We start from the raw sequence: 21,327 nt of genomic DNA on the forward strand, positions 1-21,327 counted from the left end.
GTTCTTTTGGTGAGTATTCTGATTAAAATAGACTACTCCATCATGCTTCTCAAACAAAGCAGTTATTTCAACAGTTATAGCACTCTTAAATATTTGTGTTTTTCCAAAATAAAAACCCATTTTTGTTCTCCCCTGCTGAGTGAAACTCAGAAACTGCCAAACAATTCCCTAAGGAATTCGAGGGGTTCAGTATCCCGCAGCACCAGCCCAGCCTTTCCCGTGTAATTCCCTGGGATGAGGGACAAGCAGAAATCCTCCTGTTTCCTGGCATGGAGATCAGCGGAGCTGTGCTGGCACAGGGGTGGGACAGCAGAGGAAGGAGCAGCGGCTCTGGGTTCAGTTCAAGAGCAGGGGACGATGAGCACGGGTGTCACACAGACAAGAGAAACCTGATGCCCCGTCCCAGTGAGCCCCAGGCAGATGTGCCCCTCCGCAGGGAAATGGAGGGGCAGGGGAGAGTGAGCAAGAGCAAAGGGGTTTACAAAGCAAAGCGGGAATAAACAGCCAGGCTGAGTTATCCCGGCTCATCCGACGGCTGAGGGCTGTCTGTGGAGATCTTTTCAGCTGCACAAACTGTCCGTGGTGATAAAAAAGGACCACAGAAATCGCAATGCCTTCCCAATTTTTAAATATGCAGCACAAAGAAAAACTACTGGACTAAGGCATTATTCTTTTTATGTTCCCAGCAATGAAAGGCATGCTGAGAAAAGTAATTATACAAAAATTACAAAACAGCAGAAATCAGAGAGTGCCACGTTATTTCCATTTTGTTGTCCTGTTTGAGGACAAATGAAGCTGGCTGAAAATTTTAAGAAAAAACCTGATGATTTCAGACTGCTATTTTATTGCACACAAAGTGCAGTGTTTGATTAATAACTGCAATATTAGATTTAGGAAACAATGCTCCAAACTGATAAATTACACATCTACCCCCATAGTTTTAAAGTATTTTGCAATACTAGGACTTTTCCAAAACAGCCTTTTTATGAACAAGAATTGATGCACCTTTTTCTCAGTCAGCCATACATTATCAAAACTCAGCCATAACAGTGAAAAATAAAGTAAAAACACATATTGCCACAAGAAAAGAAATTGGGGATGATTTTCTTTTTGTAAATAGAAGCTCACAGATGAATACCCAAACCTTTTCAGAATCCTGGGCTCCCTAAAAATGCTAAGGGTTGTTTCTAAGTTCCATCATCAAGATCAGAGGGTTTTAAGTATTTTCCCTGTATAAACACTTGTCTGCTTACAAGCCCAGTGGTGAGCTGCTTGAACTGTATTGATTGATGGTCTCTTCTGAATTGTGAACAGGCTACAAATGGCATAAAAAACAAAGTAATTTCTAGCTTTAGAAATGCAGAAAATGTGTTCAAAACCCCAAACAGTTTCTACCACAGATTGTACAACACTACTGCTTTGCTGGAAATGTCCATCCACATGTGGACTTTATAGGAGCCATTTTTATCCCCTCACAGTTGGAAAAGACAGCAAGAGGAAAAACAGGAAAAAAGAACAATTTAAGAGAATGGTTCAGGAGACAGAAATATTTCAGCTGTGTCCTGCATTGGTGTTTTGGGGGAGGGGGACCCAAGCTTCAAACTCTATTTTTCTGTGGGAGAAAATGATTCTCGAAAAGGGCTTTTGAGCCCTGGGTCCCCAGGTGTCCACCATCCTTCAGCTGGAGTGACATTTACGTGGCAGATGGTACAAATAGCCTGGCATGCTTTGTAGCTGCTGGATCACTACAACAACAAATCTGCCAGATGGCTGGCATGCTCCCTGGCAGGAGCAGAGGGCCCACTCTGGATGGGGGGAGTGGAGCTGCCCAAAATGCAGTGACAGCCTCTGAACGCTCCCTGAGCCCTTCTGAGCTGCAGCTCTGGGCCGGGTTCCTGCTGCCTAGGAAGGAGCACTCCTGTCCGCGTGTGCCAGGGGCTGCTGCTCTGCTCTCCTGTCCCTGCCACTGTCCCTGTCCCTCCTCCAGAGCCCCCAGCACGGAGCTGGGGTCCCCAGGGGTGACCCCAAGGGGTGTCCGGGGTCCCACCCAGCAGGACTCTGCTGCACCCCTGCTGCAAACAACCCCTCAGGCAGCCCCCTGCCCTGGCTCTCCTCCTCCTGGCCCTTCTCCAGAGGAGCAAACACATCCAAATAAATGGCTTATTTCCTCCATTCTCCCACCACAGCTACACTGGTGCACCAGTGGCTCCCCCCTGTTTGTGCTGGCTGCCCTGGGTGGAGGAGAGCCTGGAACTGCTCTGTGGGCCAGGGAGGGAGGAGGAAGCAGCTCCCAGGGGCAGCTGCAGCAATGATTTGTTTGCTGGAGGGACTTCTGCCCCTGCCTCAGGTTCCCCATCAGAAGGAGGAGCTTGATCAGAGCAACCCCTTCACACCTGCCCAGCTGTGTGTCCCAGGCCAGGGTGAGCTGGAGGATGGGAATGAACCATGAGGAGAAGAGCAATCCCTTCATGCCCAGCTGTGTGTCCCAGGCCAGGGTGAGCTGGGAGGATGGGACTGAACAATGAGGAGGAGCTTGATCAGAGCAATCCCTTCCTGCCTGCCCAGCTGCTCTGAGTGTCCCAGGCCAGTGTGAGCTGGGAGGATGGACTGAACCATGAGAAGAGCAATCCTTTCATGCCTGCCCAGCTGTGTGTCCCAGGCCAGGGTGAGCTGGGAGGAAGGGACTGAACCATCCTCAGTCTCACTGACTTGGCCAGAGCTGTCCAAGAGCTCCCTACAGCCTCCACGTTCTGATTGCCTTAATTACATCCCTGACACTTCTCAAAGGCAATGTGCTGCTTTGTTTTTGAGCAGAAGGAAAATCAATGCGAAGAGGAGCTGAGGGACTCAGAGCACTGATCACTCTGAGCTGGTCCAAGAGCTCCTGGATTTCCCCAAGGGCTCTCCCTGGGGATGCTCTCCCAGCTCTGAGGCTGCTGCACATGCTCTGGTGTGTATTGCAACTCTTTATCCCTGTCTGTATCCCCTTTTTTAGATTTTTTAAATTGTTTTCTGTGCATCTGCCTGCCTTTCTGCAGGGGCTGGCAGAACGATGCACCCCTGGTTCTGCTGCGTGAAAGGCTGTGAAGGAGCCCCTGGAGGGGCCTCTGCCTCTTGCTGCTCCCTGGGAGCCTTCATCTGTGCCCTGGGCAGAAAGGAAATGGCACTTTGCACAGGAGAGGGGAAGAATAAAACACCCAGAGAATTACCAAGAAAAATTAATTCCTTTTTTTTTTTTTGTACCAAAATACAGCTTTTGATGAAAAAATCTACAGTTTTCAGGCAGTTCATTTCCAATAGCTTATTTCAATTTTTTATGAAAAGCAGAGCCTTTTGGGTAAGAATCTAATTTTTTCCAGAATCTAGAGAAAAATAAACATTCTGTCACAAACAATGTTCATACAAAAAAAATTTGATCCATTTCAGTTTGTTTGGCCACAGATGTATTATAGCTGTGTAAACAGCACTGTTCAGATGTGGGCAATTGCATACTCCCACCCTCTTTCACTTGCTTCCTATTATCTGTGCACCTCATTCATGAGAAGAAGATTAAAATATACCAAAGTTCAAGATCAGATATAACATCACTGCAACAATGCCTTAGAGCACTGGCAGCCTGGCGTTCCAGGGGTGATTTAAACGGGCCCTTTGAACCTTGGCTGATGAATTTCTGAACACGGGGAACAAACACAAGTGTGTGCTCAAAGCCCACAGCATTTCAACATTTGCCTGAGCGGGTTCCAAGGACACCTGAGACAAGTTTCCCATTGTCACGCTGGTTCATTTCCTTAGCAAGTGCTTTGGGAATTTGTCACTGCTGGCACAGCTCAAAAGCCAGGAATTCTGTCCTCGCCTGACTCTCACCTTCATGCCAACTACACAATGAAGATAACAACTCTTTTCACTTGTTAAAGAATCAGTACCACAAGAAAATCCTAACTGGTCCATTTAAAGGAAGTGCCTTGGACAAAGATTTGGGATGAGATTTTCCTTTTATCATAAAGGGGAAAACAAAGCTGTGGAAAAACATTCTGCAGAGAGTCTGGTGGATGTAAATGCACCAGACCAAAAATTTAGGAGAGAGGAACTATTGAAAATGGAGCTATTACAGGACTGTGAGGAACTAGAAGGTCCATTCACACCCAGCCTTTCCTAGTTATGTGTTTCAGACCTCTTAGGGAAAAGCTGATTCCAAAGAATTCTATATGAAATATCTTTGATCTCTAATTACTAATATTGCATAATACTAAAACTTATTGCAGCAACCCATTAATCATCACAATCCTAAATCTGTTTAGTTGAAAGGGCCTTTCAGAACTATTCCCCAGTGGAGAACCAACCAGTCTTTCAGTGACATTTAATTGGTGGCTGTCCTGTTTAATGCTGGCTAATTCCCTGAACGCTGCTCTTTAAAACAGGGTTAACAACAGCACGTTTCTCCCAAGATATTTCTGTCATACAAGATGGGAAGTCTTGAGGCAAAGCTGCATTTCATTATCAGCCTGAAGAGTTCCTAGAAAAACTGTACTTGGAAACCAGATGGGGTCATTAGGTGCTTTACAAGTAATAAAGATAGTAATGGCTAGATAAAACCCGGGTGACCCGAGGAAGCCAAGCCCCCCTCCAAGGGCTCAGACTGACCCAGAGGGCTGGGGTGCTCATGAAGCTCTCTGGATAACACAGCAGAAGCAAGAAATAAATCCAAGCTGGGTACAAATGAGCCCAGTTTCAGTCACTTACGTGATGTGAGGATGTAACTGACGTATTTATGCTTCATTTTTACCAGGCAGATTTACTGCCTTGCTGGGTCTCACCTTCAGAGGCACCACTTGCATCAGGATGGCGAAGTTGGTGAGGTGGTTGCAGAGGCACACGGAGTGGTTCAGGTCCCCCCTCTCCCGGACACAGCCCTCGTTGGACCAAACTCCAGTTCCATTGCTGTGAGGCACAAAAAGCACACGTCACCACCTGTGCCAAAATGCACCGGCTGGGGGTTAATGCCAAAATTCACCGTGCTGCACAGGAGATGAAACCACACGTCACCTGTGCCAAAATACACCTGCTGGGGGTTAATTTGGCATGCACCGTGCTGCACAGGAGATGAAAAGGTCTGGAAGCCATCCCAGGTGGAGACCCACAAACACTGTGAGTGTCCTCTCAGTTCCACCATGAAAAAGTGAAGGAAAATATTCACCAGGACAAGGCACAGAGCAGAGGCCTCCATGAATGTCTCTAGAGATCTCTTCCCAGTTTCATAATCAATGGATGATAATTACATTTACAATTACATTTTGCATCTCATTTATGGCATTTCACCCAGTCCCAGTTCTGTGTTCTGAGACCTGTACTAGCAGACCTGTACCTGCAGTACCAGGTCACCCACCCCAGTGTCTGGCAGGAACTATTTCTCTCTCCTGGAATTTGTCTGGGTCCTGCAGATTGGCTGAGTGATCTGCACTCCTCTCAGTGCTTGTTTCAAAGACAGGAATTGCCTCATCCTTCTGCCCTTCAGGACCTCCTTGAGCTCTCAGAGAGACTCTGCTGTAGGTCAGAAACCAAATTAACTATGGTGCACTAGGGAATGAACCCATCCTGGCACAATGAGGCTCATCTGGAAGGACAGATTTCACATTTGAGTTTGCATCCTTACAAAGCCTCCAGGGCCCCGGCCCCAGTGGAGAGCAGCGCAGGCACAATGCCCCAGCCATATTCATTTGCTTCCTAAAACCTGCTCCTAATTTATCCTAATTTGGGAGTAACCATAACAACGAGGAGCTGCCAGCAGCTGGGGCAGCTCAGCACAGGTGAAGCCAAACTTCAGTAAAACAATTACTGTGACCTTCCCAAGTGCATGGTGCTCAGCAGGGACCACAGCATCCCAGACCATTGCTACATCAATTAGGCTTACACTGCTGCAGCTCAAAACCTGTTAATCCCCATGAAATTAAAAATTCACTATTTGTATTCTTTCTCAATGAGTTCACTAAGAGCAGTGTATTTCAAAAGGAAAAAAATTTAAATATATTCAGTGCTAAAAAAAAAAAAAGCTACTGCTTTTCCATAGCTCTTATTTTCTGAGTGAAATTCGAGGTGATGTTTATTTCCCTTTAATTCTAATTTGCAATCAAGATGGGTCATTGCATTATGTTTATCCATTCCATGCATTGGCCAAAATTCACAGCTCTGAAATGCTGATTTCACACGCTGCTGTGGCACAGAGCCAGGGCAAACAGAGGCTGAGCTGGAGCTTTGCCACCTTGGAACATCCGAGCACCTGCCCGAGTGGACACTCAAAACAAGATAAGCACGGTTTCTGCCAGTCTGCAACTTGGATTACAAAATGTTCTCAGCTCCCAGTCACCACCCAGCCCAGCGCCTGGGAATACCAGGCCTCCTATCTATGGTAAGAAGAAACAATCAGATTGTGGTTTTTATAAGCCAGTGGCTCAATTTCTTTAACTATTTCCATGAAAGAAAGGAAGCAAGAAGAGTATAGATAATACACAGCACCGCAAAGGAAGTGTAATTCAATAAAACCAGGTTAAAGAATGTGGAATTATGCAACGTACCTATAATCCAGAAATGCACAGTAAAGGTGAACTCTGTTACTTTTATTTAGTGCTTGGCTGTATTGTCTGGACGTCTGCAAGGAAAAAACAGAAACCCTGAGGGAAGGTTTAAAAAGGACTAAATTCCACTGTTCAGCTACTTCCCATTCTCATTGCTACAGTAATTTCAGGAGACTGATTAGAGATTAACACACCAGCGCTGGCAGCAAAATTGTTCAGTCCCCACATCTTCAGCACAAGCTCCAAACATGCAAAGATGGTATTCAGTCTCAATTTTACACACTGGGATTAAACTTGTACTGCTCTGAGAGAGAAATCTGTGCCCCCTTTAAGCACATAGCAAAGCAGGATCACTGCTGTAAATACACGTGTTCATTTCTGCAGGACTGGGACATCATTCCTCAGCATATACTTGGCTTCTTTGGGCTTTGCTCATCGTTTGTTCTCACAGTGTAATAAAAATGTCACCTTTTACGATTAATAACTCTGAAATATGTGCATTGCAATGACCAACTCCCAGACATTTTCTTTCCACAACAGCAATTATTTTAAAACATACATTCAAACTGAAAGAGCCATGCTGTAATTCAAGATTTTATTTTAGCACACCTCAGCATTATAATGACATAATTTCTATCTTCCATAAACAGGTTTAGCAATGAACTCCATCTCCCATATTCCAGAAGCTTTGAGATCCCATTCTCCACTCCGTTACATGAGCTTCATGACAAAATTATTCAAATTATATTGGAGTGAAGTAATAGTTTGTTACAGACAAAATATGCAAACTAGAGGATTTCCAGTGTTTGTTCAACCCTTTCTAATACATAAATCCCTAAAATCCACATTATGTGGGCCCTGCCTTATGGCAATTTTTTAATTACAAGTTTTCAACATAAAAAAATCACTGGTGAATTAACAGCTCTCGGATTATTGCAACACTGTTCTGCTGTCAAGACCAAAGATAATCAAGTTCTGCTTTCCTTGCTTTAGGGAATGAAGGAAAAACCCCACCACCTCATCCTGCTGAAACTCAACCAAGGACAAGAAGTTCCTGGTGCAATTTTCCTCCTCCTCCTCTCATGAGCCCAGCCAGGAGTGTCAGGCACAGGGTAGCACAGTTCCCTCCTGGCTGGAGATAACCAGGAATGTCTGCCCAGCCAGGGCTTCCAGGGCTCCTCCAGAGTGCCCCAGGGCTCCGGGCAGATCAGGACACCCTGCCCAGCCAGGGCTCCTCCAGAGTGCCCCAGGGCTCCGGGCAGATCAGGACACCCTGCCCAGCCAGGGCTCCTCCAGAGTGCCCCACAGCTCAGGCAGATCAGGACACCCTGCCCAGCCAGGGCTCCTCCAGAGTGCCCCACAGCTCCGGGCAGGTCAGGACACCCTGCCCAGCCAGGGCTCCTCCAGAGTGCCCCACAGCTCAGGCAGATCAGGACACCCTGCCCAGCCCACCCCTCTGCACAGCACAGCCGGGATTTTCTGATCTGCCTGGGCACTGCCTGGCCCAGGTTTGCAGCCTCACCCTTTTCCCCAGCCCTTGTCGCAGGATGGGGCTGTAGGGCAGGAGCTTTGTGAGAGAGGACTGCCACTGTCCCTCCAGGACTGTCACCTCAGCACTGTCACCCCAGCACTGTCACTGTCACCCCAGCACTGTCACCTCAGCACTGCCACTGTCCCTCCAGGACTGTCACCTCAGCACTGTCACCCCAGCACTGTCACTGTCACCCCAGCACTGTCACCTCAGCACTGCCACTGTCCCTCCAGGACTGTCACCCCAGCACTGCCACTGTCCCTCCAGCACTGCCACTGTCCCTCCAGGACTGTCACCCCAGCACTGTCACTGTCACCCCAGCACTGTCACTGTCACCCCAGGAGTGTCACCGCCCTTCCCCTCTGCCTTGGGGACACTCTGGAGCCCTTTTCCCCAGGGAGCAAAGCCAACCCGAGCCCTCACCACAGTCCCTGGGAAGGGAGGACGGGACAGGTTCAGCTCCCTCCCCTCAGGACACCTCCCTGGTGCAGCCCCACCTGCCCGTGCCACTGTCCCTGACCTGAGCTTTGGGGGACAGCGTGGCACTGTCCCTGACCTGAGCTTTGGGGCAGAGCTCACGCTGTCCCACCAGCAGCCAGGCCAGTGCCAGCTGTGCCAGCTGTGCCAGCTGTGCTGGGTGATGTGACATCCATCCGCTCCACAGCTCCCCTGGAGTGAGCAGCTGAGAGAATCTACAGCTGCCTTGCATTACAAATGATTTCACTTCTGTGACAGACAGTGGCTAAAAAACCATAGAAAGGGAGAGAGAGAAAGGCTGCTGCAGTAACAGCAGAGATGGAACAATAACTCCATCGCTGGCTTGTAAGACTTCTCTGGATAAATCTGGATTCTAGTTCTCTAAATGGAAAGGGCACCTCAGGGTCAGGTTGGAAGAAGACATGGTACTGCAGTCGTGCATCTCTTACACAAATAAATCCCAGATGTATGTTTTACCCTCAATTAAATTTCTCTGGCAAGGAACAAGTCCTTGTTTTTCTCCATCTTCACTCTAAACACAGATGTCACTCATTAGACAAGGAACCACACCAAGTGAGGCCATACAGGCTCTGACCTGTCCAGAGCTGTGTATGCACTCAGATGGAGAAGAAGAAATAAATAATAATAATAATGAAAAATAAACAGATTAAAGAATGGCAAAGAAGGGTCTATCCTAACTTGCCTTCTTATTTCTCTTACAGAATCTGTCCCATGGGTTATCACCCTTTATATAATCTCCACAAGGCTTTCCAGTGCCATTTATGATAACTGCATAAAACACCCATCTTCTGAGACTTCACTGCAGCAGAACTGTCATTAGGATGGAGAGCCCCCAACACGAAAAGAACTGGCTGCAGAGGAATAAACTCCCTCTGATCTTCAACAGCTCTACTTCAAAGCACTCTCTAATCTATGAAAAAGGAACTGACTGTACCTCAATATTGCACTTTTAAAGTTAAACTGTGTGTGACAGCTTGTATGTGACTTGGATCCTGTAGAACTGAGGATATCGATTTAATGACATTGATAACAGAAAGCTTAAAATACCAGTAGGCCTTTACACTAAAAGATTAAGTCACTTGAGTGTTTATTAAAAGCCTGTGAAAAGACAGTTTATGAAGCTTTCAGGGGAGGAGAAGTGGCAGCACACTGAGTAATCCAGGATCTGTGCATGTGCTCTCCCTAACCCAAACTCTTCACACCACTCCTGCACGAGAGGGCAAAGAAGAATTACACTGAAAGAGGAAAGCAGCCTCGAGGCACCAGAACAGGGCCAAGTCAGTGCCTGTCTGATGAGCCCGTGCCCGGAGGGAGGACTGCTGGGACCCAACCTCTGAGGGTCTTTTCCAGCCTGGACAATCCTGTGTTTGCCTGTCTGTGCTCACACCTGAGGGTCTGAGGGTCTTTTCCAGCCTGGACAATCCTGTGTTTGCCAATCTGTGCTCACACCTGAGGGTGTTTTCCAGCCTGGATAATGCTGTGTTTGCCAGTCTGTGCCCACACCTGAGGGTCTGAGGGTCTTTTCCAGCCTGGACAATCCTGTGTTTGCCAGTCTGTGCCCACACCTGAGGGTCTTTTCCAGCCTGGATAATGCTGTGCTTGTCTGTCTGTCTGTCTGTGCTGGCACCACGGCTGTCCAGCAGCCCTGGCAGCCGGAGAAGCCAAGCCCAGGACCGAGGGGCTGCTCCCCGGGGATGTGCATGGATGGGTGGTGGGAGCCCAGCCCTGCTGGGAGCCAGGCACAAGCCATGCTGACAGGGAGAGGGGGCCAGAAAAGGGGGGTGTGGGCTGAAAGGGCTGCTGGAAACCTTCAGGAAAACCTGCTGCAGGAAATGTCAGGAACACAACTGCAGAAGAAAAACAGGCAGCCAGCTGCTGCGGGGAAGGCTTGCCAAGGAAGAGGAGCCAAGCAGAGGGTGGGGTGAACCTCTCTGAGATTAGCTTGTCTCTCCTCTCCTCCCCTGGATTTACAAAGCAAATATTGAGGCACACAGGGGTGGCCACCAGGAGTGGAGGGTGTGCACCTTCTTTCTCCAGGGTGAAAAGCAGAACCTTTGGGGCAGGGCTGTCACTGACCTAACTCAGCAGCTCCAAGCCCAAGGTGCTGGGCTTCCTCTCATCCAAACAGCTGACAATTTAACCCATTAAGTCCAATTTGGAGCCCACTTGTCTCTGTTTCCTCACTTATGTGCATATGGTTCAAAACAAATTTTGATTCTGGTTTATGGAGTAAATTAGAGACTAAAATGATGCATCTAATGTAAGGATTTCCTGTCCTCACAGTGACATCCTGACTGTTAGCGTGACCTATTCAGGTTCACACAGTTTATCGACTTTCCTCTCCATCTATTTCTCCTAATTACCTAGAAGATTAAAGCTTTAGGGAACATTCATCCACTCAGTTACCTGGAAAAAGACAGACAGAAAGAAGAATCACCCTGTCTGTGGTGGCTGTATTGGCTGTTTTCTTCCAAGCTGTGAGAAAACTGCATTGCAACAGATCTGGGGCTTAGATCAGCCGACTATTTTAATTTAGAGTCCATTTGGCTGATTCACCCTAAGATGTAACTAGCATATGTAATGAAAAAAAAATTGCAAATTGCACAAAAAGGAATTTAGGTTATGGACAGGGAATTAGAGTGTGCTGTGGATAAAAGCCAGACGTGCAGTTGTTTCATTGCTGGGAACAGAGCTGTGCCAACACACACTTTTGAAGCAATGAGCACAACACTTTCCAACAGGAACGTTTGCTGAATGTATTTCCTGATGGGACAATCACACAGTTAAAAAACTGCATGAAATCATGAAGGGTGGGAAGCAGACAGACTGCAATATAAGATTAAAAATGAGTGAAATATCAGAGGCTATAAAGTCATCTGAAATAGGAGAAGGTTGCCACATGGATTGGGTTGGAATATTCCTTTGCCTGAGGTTAAAAATAGTTGACAGATCAATTTCCTGCAAAAATAGTGTTAATCAAATACTTCACCAATATCCTTCCCCAGTTCTCAGGGTTGTCTGTTTAACAGCTGCTGAACTGGGCAAGCAGTGTGAGAACAAAAAAGTAATGAAAAGACCCATGAGCACCAGACTGAAAAATATCTTGGCTGCTCTACCAGAGATCATTTCTATAAGAGAGAGGAAAAAGGAGGAGGGAATGGATGAGGGAATTGTCCTGGTGCTCTCTTTTTAAATTATGACACACAGAAAAAAAAAAATGCTGCTTTCGAATATGCAGAACATAGAGGATCTTGCTATTTTTCTGCTACCAAGTCCACATCCATTTGAATAAAAATGCCATTCTCTGAACAGGATCCCATCTTTTTCACAGCACTGAAGAAGGGGCTGCATGCAACAGCTGCCAAGCCAACATCTGAGCACCCGCAGATGTCAGCGAGGGCTGGCAGGCCTGTCCTCTGTCACACCCTCACTTATGATCTGTCCCTGGTGCTTCAGCTGGTTCCTGTGGTTCCTTTCAGGTCAGCTGCCTGCAGCACAGGCAGGCTCCACGGCACTGCTGAAGGAGCAATAGCTCTTCTCCCTGGGTTTGGGTGCTTAGCAGCATCAAAGCCAAAGTTCCTTCCAAACTGCTCAAGGAAAGCTGCAATTTTGGCAACAGAAACTGCCTGCAACCCTTGAGTTAAAATTATAAATCCCTAAACACACATGCACAGCTCCAGGTGCCTTTTCTTTAATTTTCCAGCCACAGAATTCCCACCCTAGCAGAGAAGTGCCACCCATGAAACCCCTCTGGCACTGAGCACAGCACCAGGGGTCAGAGCTGAGGCTGAGCTCCAGACTCCTGAGCACAAACCCTCACCTTGCTCAGCCCCACTGGCCAATATCCCCTGGGCTGTGCTTTCACACCTGGCCAATCTCTGGGCTGTGCTTTCACACCTGGCCACATCTCTGGGCTGTGCTTTCACACCTGGCCACATCTCTGGGCTGTGCTTTCACACCTGGCCACATCTCTGGGCTGTGCTTTCTCACCTGCTCAGCCCCACTGGCCAATATCCCCTGGGGCTGTGCTTTCACACCTGGCCACATCTCTGGGCTGTGCTTTCACACCTGGCCACATCTCTGGGCTGTGCTTTCTCACCTGGCCAATCTCTGGGCTGTGCTTTCACAGCTGGCCACATCTCTGGGCTGTGCTTTCTCACCTGCTCAGCTCCAAAGATCTCAAACACCTGGCATTTCCCCTTTCCCTGCTCCGTGTGCCTGTTGGTGAATGCTGGCCATGATGAGGGGCACAAGCCAAAACTCTCCCAGTTTGGAGGCCAGAACTGTTTAAGATGCAGCACTGCAGTGTAAACCCATGCCAAACACCCACTGACTGCAGTCTGGATTAATAACACTCACAATGTTGTTGTAAATCATGGTAATAAAGGAGAGGCACAGAAAGGTTAAAAATATCTCCAGAAAGAAGCAGGTTCATTTTCATTAGAGATGCATGGAGCTGCCTTGAATGGAAGATGTGCACAAATAGAAACTGCAGGATAAGGACCTTTGAAATTCAATTTGGTGAGCAACTGGGTTACATCAGTAAATATTTGATGTTTAAAAAATTTAAATGCCAGTCAGGGAGAAGCAGAGCTCAGCGTGGCAGCCTTTCCTTGTGTAAGCACCAATAGACACAGAACTGAACTGATGATCTGTGTGAAAAGCTGCCTTCATGCTCAAGTGAAAGCATTTTTCATGTTCCTTAAAGCACAGCTCTATTCCAGAGAATGAAGAGGTGAAAATATTAATATTGTCTCTCAAGAAGTAGTCTCATTTGCATAATTAGCAATATAGCAGTCAGAGAGTTTTGCTATGTCCTTACAGTTAAACAGTTATATCCATATGTAAGGGGAAAATTGTATGTACAGAGCACCTGAGCCTGTGTGGAGGGATGGAGTGAGGGCAGAGCTGAGCCAGTGGCACTGAGGCAGCCTTGCCTCTGCACCTCAGCAAGCCACTCCACATGGGAGAGCAGGGGAGCACCAGCTCCTTCCTGGGCGTTATGAGCAGAACTGTGTGCAGAGCCAGAGCCATCGAAGCTGGGACCCTCCCCACTGCCTTGGCTGGCTCAGGGCACAGCCTCCAGCCAGACCCTGCTCTCCAAAGCTAATGAACTCAGTCTGGCTCCAAAGAGATCTCCTTTAATCCAGGTAATCACAAATGCACGTTATTCCAGCCAAGGTGCCCGTGTTGAGGCAGTTACTCATTGCCTAAAAGGCTTTATTCTGATTTAATGCAATGCACAGCAGGGCTCTGGGTCCACTCAGAGCTCCAGAACCTCTCACTGCACAGAAGAAACCCAGTGTGATTGTCAGGGCTCAAAAAGAGCTTTAGACTGGCAAATAAATAAAAGAAGGAAATCTCTTTTTTTTTCAATGGCAGATCCACCTGGAGATCACAGACTCCCTAAACTCAGACTAAACACAGACCCCTGTGGGCCCTTCTCCCATAACCAGGAGCTCATTTCTGTCTGTTATGCTCTGATCTCTTCTAGGACCTCTGAGTTAAATGGGCCAGGCTGAAAGTAATTAACCCTGGAGCATGGATGCAGCAACGCTGGCAGTCCCAGAGCCCCTCAGCTCAGCCTGGCTCATGCAGGAGGTGACTTTGAGAGGCATTTCTTGCCAAGGCTGCGGCTGCAGCCTGGCTGTCTGCCCCCTCCCCTGGCCCGGGCTGGGCTGCTTTGTGCTGCTGCTGCACTGCCAGGCCCCTGAAAACTCCATTCCAGTGCAGGTAAAGCCCCCCACTGCGAAAGCTGTGTGTGCAAAGCATCCCCCAGCCTTGCCAGGCTCTGCTCACACACTGCCAGAAGCTTACAGGAGTTTTTGGACAGATTAATCAACTATCATTCAGCTTTCCCCCACCCCCCTTACAAGCAGAATAATGCAATAGATTTTGTGATAATGCTGATACAAATCCATTATAACTTTCCAAAACTGTGTAATGAAGTGACTATGGTGTCTTTTGTTAAGGTTCTTTGTTTTCTATTCTGTGCCTTTTTCTGCATTGTTACATTAAAAATGTGTTGCTTTTCTAAAACAAGAAGCAGACATGCCTCCTATGCACCCTTGTTAATCTACTCTGTTTCTAACTCATGTGAAAGAATTCCCAAAGGAAACCAGCTGCTCTGACTGCTGTAGAAAAAGCTCTTTATAAAAGGACACGTTCTCTGATCCAACAGAAGCACAACAAAAGAAGCAAAGGCATCTTCCTCTCCCCCTGCTCACCTGTAGAATTCTGACAAAGGCAGAAATGTTTCCCCTTGCCACAGCACTCTGCAGGCCCAGCAGAGAGCTCGGGGCCAGGAAACCTTGTGGAGGTAATGGCAGCAGCTGTGACAGGGACCAGAGGGCAGGCATGAACCAGAACCCCTTAAAGGATGCACACAGGAGAATCAGTTTTAAAAATGCTTTTCCTATTAGGCAGCATTGCCACAATTCTTACTTTCCAAAACAGTGCCTGGACTTTCCCTCCTAATTTTTTTTAAGCAGAGAAACATTTGCATCAGGCAGGAGCCATTCAGGACAGTCAGCATTTCAGCTGTGACTCCCAGTCCCTGTTTCTGAGGCAGAGAATTCAGTGAGAAGCAAGGACCTGGGGCAGCTCAGCCCCAGCTGGCAGGAGCTGGGCACTGCCCCAGGCACAGCACCCGGGGTGGGCAGGCAGCCGGGCCCAGCCCACACACACCTGCATTTCTGATAACCTGCCTCCACCAGCTCAGTGGAACTGAAACCCCGCAGCACAGGGGTTTGCTGCCTGCAAATAACGAGCTCCAGCGACAGCAAGGAGCTGTGCTGAATTCAAAAGCAGCACAAAGCTTGCGCGCCCAGCAGCAGTGGCAGGTCTCACTGGCCCTCGTTGCTTTCAGCTGTACACACTTCTTTGCCGAGCCAGAAACGAAATCTGAGTTAGCAAACATCTGTTTCCTGCAAGAGTGGAAGTCATAATTAAGGAGAATCAATCCATATTCACTCATATTTATTACGGAGAAGGCTTTAGAGACCTTTTAGGCAATTTTCACACAACAGGCACATCGTAGTTAGGAATCCTAAGATACACTTCCAAGTGAAGGAACAGTATGTATGACCTTTCCTAAACATATTTTTAAAAAGCACAAAGATGCCCTAATTTCCCTCCACAAAGACTGAACAGAATCTGAGCCCTTCTCTTTGAAGAGCACAAGGACTCTGACAGCCTGGAGCAGCAAAACATTTAAATTTCACTTACTCTGCATGATAACAAGAGGAATAATGGACCGTTTATGGAATATTTGGGAATAGTGCATTCATCTTCTTTGTAAAGGCTGCCATCCCCTGCCCTTCACCTCCAGGGACAAAGCTGCCTGCTGGGAACAGGTGACCTTGGGAGCTGGGGGTGTCTGCTGTGGCCAAACCCCCCGTGCAGCAGGGACGGGAACAGGGGCAGTGGGGCCGGAGGGGCTCGGGGAATGCTCCGGGAATGATCGGGGGGACACTCCCAGGACACTCCAGAACCACTCCTGGGACACTCCGGGACCACTCCTGGAACACTCCAGGGAAACTCCTGGGACACTCCAGAACCGCTCTGGGGACACTCCGGGAATGCTCCGAGGATACACCGGGGATGCTCCCGGAGCTCCTGGGCAGCCCAGCCTGGCTCCAGCCCTGCTCCCACCCACCCGTGGGCTCAGGTGAGCAGGAACAGAGCTGACAGCAGGGCAGAGGAGCCGGGAGCACCCAAGGAACAAAGATTCTAAGGCACAAAAACCCTTTTGGGGTTTTTGGGAAAGGGACCACGGTAAATAAATAAAAAAGGAAAGGGACCATGGAAAACAAACTGGTAAAAGCAGGCTGTGCTCCTGAAGGAACACACCGGGCTGTGCTCCTGAAGGAAAACACCAGCTCCTTTGGCTGCTGGAACCCCCTGGGTCAGCTTCAGTCAGAGTTTGATCCGGTCTGCACCTCACGCCTCGGAAAAACCCGAGTTTTTTGTAAGATGCTCAGCTGGTTTGTCCTCATCCATCTGCAGACTCGTTCCCTTCATACAGAGCACCATGTTTTAAAGGGAGCTTTGAAGACATGATTTAATGAAAGCTTTAGGAGGAGTTTTAATAGTTCACGTCAGAAAAGGAGTACCAGGCTTAATGGCAAAAATATTTACCACTCAGTAGTTTGTTGTGGATATATTTTTTAGGGCTGGATTTATATGTTAGCATTTTCCGTTCTCATTAAACCCCGGCTCTGCGAATGTTGCCTCTGAGAGGCAGCGCCTCGCATTCTTTGTGAATTATTTGTGGCAGCGTTTGTTCCAATTGACCCTCTCAGCCCTTGCATGCCTTGCCTAGCTGCTGATGGGCATTTATCCTTCCCCAGCCTCGGCTAATCCCTCGGGACGGGCGGGACGATGGCAGCGATGGAGTTTGGATAATGACAGAGCACAATGAGCATTCGGAGCGGTGCCAGCTCACGGCACAGCCCTGCAGGAGAGCCAGTGCTCAGTCCCTCCACGCTAAGGCCGCTGTAACCAGACTGGAAAACATTACAAAATCTTACGCTTGCTTAAGGACAAGATATTCAGGCCCGCTAGGTGAGATAAGGGAATGTTTATTTTGTGTAATCAAAAAGTCGCTTGGATGCAGGACATTTGGTTTTATTCCCCAATTCGCTTTTCCCTTGCGACTTTTCACAGGCCCTTTCCCGTCTCTCCGTCTCGCTTCCCATCATTATCCACCGATTGAGTGGGAAATGGAGTAAAGCAGGCTCCGTGCCCTGCTGGGACAGGGGGAGCGCAGCCCAGCTCCCACCTGAGCTCTCACCTGAGCTCCCACCTGAGCTCCCACCTGAGCTCTCACCTGGGCTCTCACCTGGGCTCCCACCTGGGCTCTCACCTGAGCTCCCACCTGAGCTCTCACCTGAGCTCCCACCTGGGCTCTCACCTGAGCTCCCACCTGAGCTCCCACCTGAGCTCCCACCTGGGCTCTCACCTGAGCTCTCACCTGAGCTCTCACCTGGGCTCTCACCTGAGCTCTCACCTGGGCTCTCACCTGGGCTCTCACCTGAGCTCTCACCTGAGCTCCCACCTGAGCTCCCACCTGAGCTCTCACCTGGGCTCTCACCTGGGCTCTCACCTGAGCTCCCACCTGGGCTCCTACCTGGGCTCTCACCTGAGCTCTCACCTGAGCTCTCACCTGAGCTCCCACCTGAGCCAGGCATTTCCCGGGGAGCGGCTCCAGGAGCCTGCCCAGATCCAGGGGCTGTCCCGAGCCCCCTGTTCCACTCCAAGGGCTGTCCCGAGCCCCCTGCCCGTCTCCAGGGGTTGTCCCCAAACCCCTGCCCGGATCCGGCCGGGGACACACACCCCCACACCCCCGTGTTTCACCTGAGCAGTTCTAGCAAACAGAGCGAAAATGAGCCCAAAGCAGACATTGACCCCACAAAGCCGCGCGTTTCCATCGTTTAATGAGTTACAGCTGCTGCCCTGAGCACAGGCAATGAATAACGAGAAGGAGCCACGCAAGGGGGACAGGAGCGGGGCTGACCTGTGCAGACACAGCCCAGCTGGGGCTGGACTTCATCCTCATCTAGAGATAAAAACTCCTCTGTAATGCCCCCAGAGCTGCGGAGAGATGTGACACACCCTCTCGCAAGAGCGTTGCTTAGCTCTTAGCACCTCATTAAGATATTACACTCTCCCGACCAGATCTTTCAATGCTTTCCATTACTGCTTTTTTAAAAAATTATTCTTTCTTTTCGTTGTGGGAAAAAACCCTCTCTTGAGAACATTTACATTTTTTTTCCCTCCGATTTGAATATTTTCTCCCATTCCTGCGCATTTGCCAAACATGAGTTGTCTTTCAGTCTGCTGCATGAATGGGGATGAAACTCACACAACTATTTCGTGTCATTTTTCATTCACAGGAAGCACCAGGGTGCCAGAACTATTTGATGTGTGCATCAACCACATCCAACAAATTGAGAGCCAGCCCGGAATTAGGCCTGGAGCATTAACTCCAGCTAGGAGCTGAGCAATGTGAGACTAAGCCATGGAGCTGATTATTCAGATGAGAAAACGGAGCCGGCGAAGCTCTGTGCTCATCCCCAGACGGAGCAGGGATGGGGATGAGGCTGCTGGAACAGGAGAGCAGCCAGGCTGCTCCCCTCAGTGCCCAGCCCCTGCCAGGGCAGGGTCACACCAAGCCAGGGCAGGGCTGGGCTGCAGCAGCACAGCAAACGGGGCTCTGGCCAGCTGGAAATGCCCTTTGCAGCAATGGGGTTTCCCTGGGATAGCCAGGATGGGAGATTCAAAGGAGGAAACCTTTGAAACGTCAACCTTTCAGTCTTTAGCCAGGTTGCAAATAACAGCAGGTTGTCCCCAGCTGAAGGTTTGCATGGACATCCAGTGAAGGAGGAGTGGGCAGGGGGACACAGCAACCCCACCGTGCCACAGGGGGTGCAGAGATGGGGCAAACCCCAAAACCTCTCCATGGGGATGGCAGGGATGGGGCAAACCCCAAAACCTCTCCATGGGGATGGCAGGGATGGGGCAAACCCCAAAACCTCTCTATGGGGATGGCAGGGATGGGGCAAACCCCAAAACCCCTCCATGGGGATGGCAGGGATGGGGCAAACCCCAAAACCTCTCCAGGAGGGATGTCAGGGAGTGCAGGGATGGGGGCAAACCCCCAAACCCCTCCAGGAGGGATGTCAGGGAGTGTTTGGGGGCAAACCCCCAAACCCCTCCTCAGGGGTGGCTGCTGGGGCTGGTTCATGCAGGCAGGTCACAGATGCCACCCGAAGGCATCTCCTGCCATGAAATGTGAATACTCCTCCCTTACGTAGCTCCCAGCCCGGCTGGCCCGGCTCAGTTTCTCTGACATTCCAGAAACCAGCGCGGGTCCCTCTGGAAACTGATCTAATGGCCTGAGGAATGCGGCGAGCAGAGCCTTGCAAAGCCCCCAGGATCGCCTGCCTGTTAGTTACTGCAGCAATTTTAGATGGGCAAAGAATGAGGAATTGTTTTCTCCCTTCAGTGCTAGGCTCCTTTCCTTTCTTGCACTTGAGGGAAACGTCTCCCCATGGCAGCCTGGGTTTTCAGCCCCTAGTCAGGATGCAGTGGCCAGGAGTTACATAAAGTACCTGGGAGTGACATCGCTGTGAGCTCCTGGACACGCCGCCCTGTAAACCATCAGTGAATTGCCTTGCCCTGCTTCCTCTTTAAGAAAAATGTATTGCACACACAGTGGAAATGCTTTTAGAGCTAATAAAACCGTAATTGTATGTAAACAGAAACGGCTGAGTGCACAACTTAACTGACTGGGGAAATTCCGCAGACCATCAGGAAAGTTACAAACCAAAAACGCAAAGCCTTCAGCAGACTGCAGCACGGCAGGGCAGGGCTCTGCGGGGCTCAGGGGCACCCGAGAGCTCTGCTGACCCCGCAGGGAACGCCAGGGGCGCCGGGCACAGTCCTCCTTGTGATCAGGGTTATCCAGAGCAAGTCCATCTCTAGGAACACATCTCCCAACATGGCAGCAGCTCCTCCAGTGTCATCTGGGTGTGAGCTCGGGCTGTTTTATGCTGCAGAGGCTGGAGATTTATTTCTTTTGCTAAACATGTTATTTTTGGAAACATTCTTGCTAGTGTTCATGGGAATATTTCCAATGGGACAACACTTCCAATTAGGACCTCTTTATAAATAATAAGTGGCTGACAGCCCAGAAAATCAATGCATTTTTTTAATGAAGAGATGATGGCTAACCTGTCACAGAGTGATACAAAATCCAAATAAGTCAACAGATTTCTTCCAACCATGACCTCCAGCTTAAGAACCTTTTTAGTTCCCTCATAACCAAAAATGGCACGTGCTGAACATATCCACGCTGTGCTCACATCACCCCCTGCTTACTCAGAGCCACACAAGAGGGGGTTCATTAAAAATTGCCAGGTCATTTCCTGCATGGATCAGAGGCTCTGCCACAAACTCCTGTGCTAAGTAATTCAAGATCAAGGATTTCTGAAATTGAAGAAAGGGGCACAACAGCCTTCCCCAGAGAAGTGTTTGGCTCCTCTGCAGCACAGCAAATCACAGGGGCAGCAAGGCAACCCCTGGGTGTTTTTTCCTTTTCCTGGAGCCCTGGGCTGCCCTGCACACAGAAGGCTCTGCTGCAGTCACAGCACACGGGCAGTCCCCAAATTCACCTGCTGGGATCACATCACTGTGGGGGACAGCCCGGGCTGTGCCCACGCATCCATCACCAGTGAAAAGCACTGCAGTGAGACTGCCCTGAGCATCAACACAGAGGAAAGAAATATAATTTAAAGGCAATCTTCTGGTTTATGGCCAGCCTCTCCTCATGCTGCACGGACTCAAAAAGCAGCAGAGCCTGAGGAGAGGGACAGAGAGGAGGAAGCACAGCCCCTCCTTGCTCTGGGACTCAGCTGCGCACACGAGGAGCCTCCCGCCTGTCTCAGCGTACCACAGAGAGAATGTCAAGGAATGGAAGAAAATAAAACTTTCAAAAGTAGCAAAATCCTATCTGAAATGTTATTTACCAACAGAATTATCCCTGATGCCTCCTCCAACCGTGTTGTCCTCCCCTCTGGTGCTACCCAGTACGTGCTGGGTGTATTTTGAGCAGGATGCACCCAGTGCACACAGTGCAGGGCAAGCAGCAGCTCAGGGGATCCCCCAAGCACTTCCACCAGGCCTCTTATTTCTCTTTTACACACTAATGCTTCATCTTTGCTTATT

General features: G+C 49.2%; 1 protein-coding gene across 5 annotated transcripts in view; it reads right to left on the minus strand.

The window, feature by feature from the left end:
• Window positions 1-21,327, minus strand: part of LOC119707503 (adhesion G-protein coupled receptor D1-like) — a 109,649-nt gene that overhangs the window by 45,302 nt on the left and 43,020 nt on the right. For all 5 annotated transcript variants that reach the window (XM_038152590.1, XM_038152589.1, XM_038152594.1 and 2 more), the window contains 2 exons: window positions 6,570-6,643; window positions 4,815-4,938 (listed from right to left, as the gene is read on the minus strand). In XM_038152590.1, coding sequence (XP_038008518.1) covers window positions 4,815-4,938; window positions 6,570-6,643 — 198 coding nt within the window. The remainder of the gene's footprint in view (window positions 1-4,814; window positions 4,939-6,569; window positions 6,644-21,327) is intronic.

This window comes from Motacilla alba, chromosome 15 (assembly GCF_015832195.1).
Source record: "Motacilla alba alba isolate MOTALB_02 chromosome 15, Motacilla_alba_V1.0_pri, whole genome shotgun sequence".
NCBI classification, from domain to species: Eukaryota; Metazoa; Chordata; class Aves; order Passeriformes; family Motacillidae; genus Motacilla; species Motacilla alba.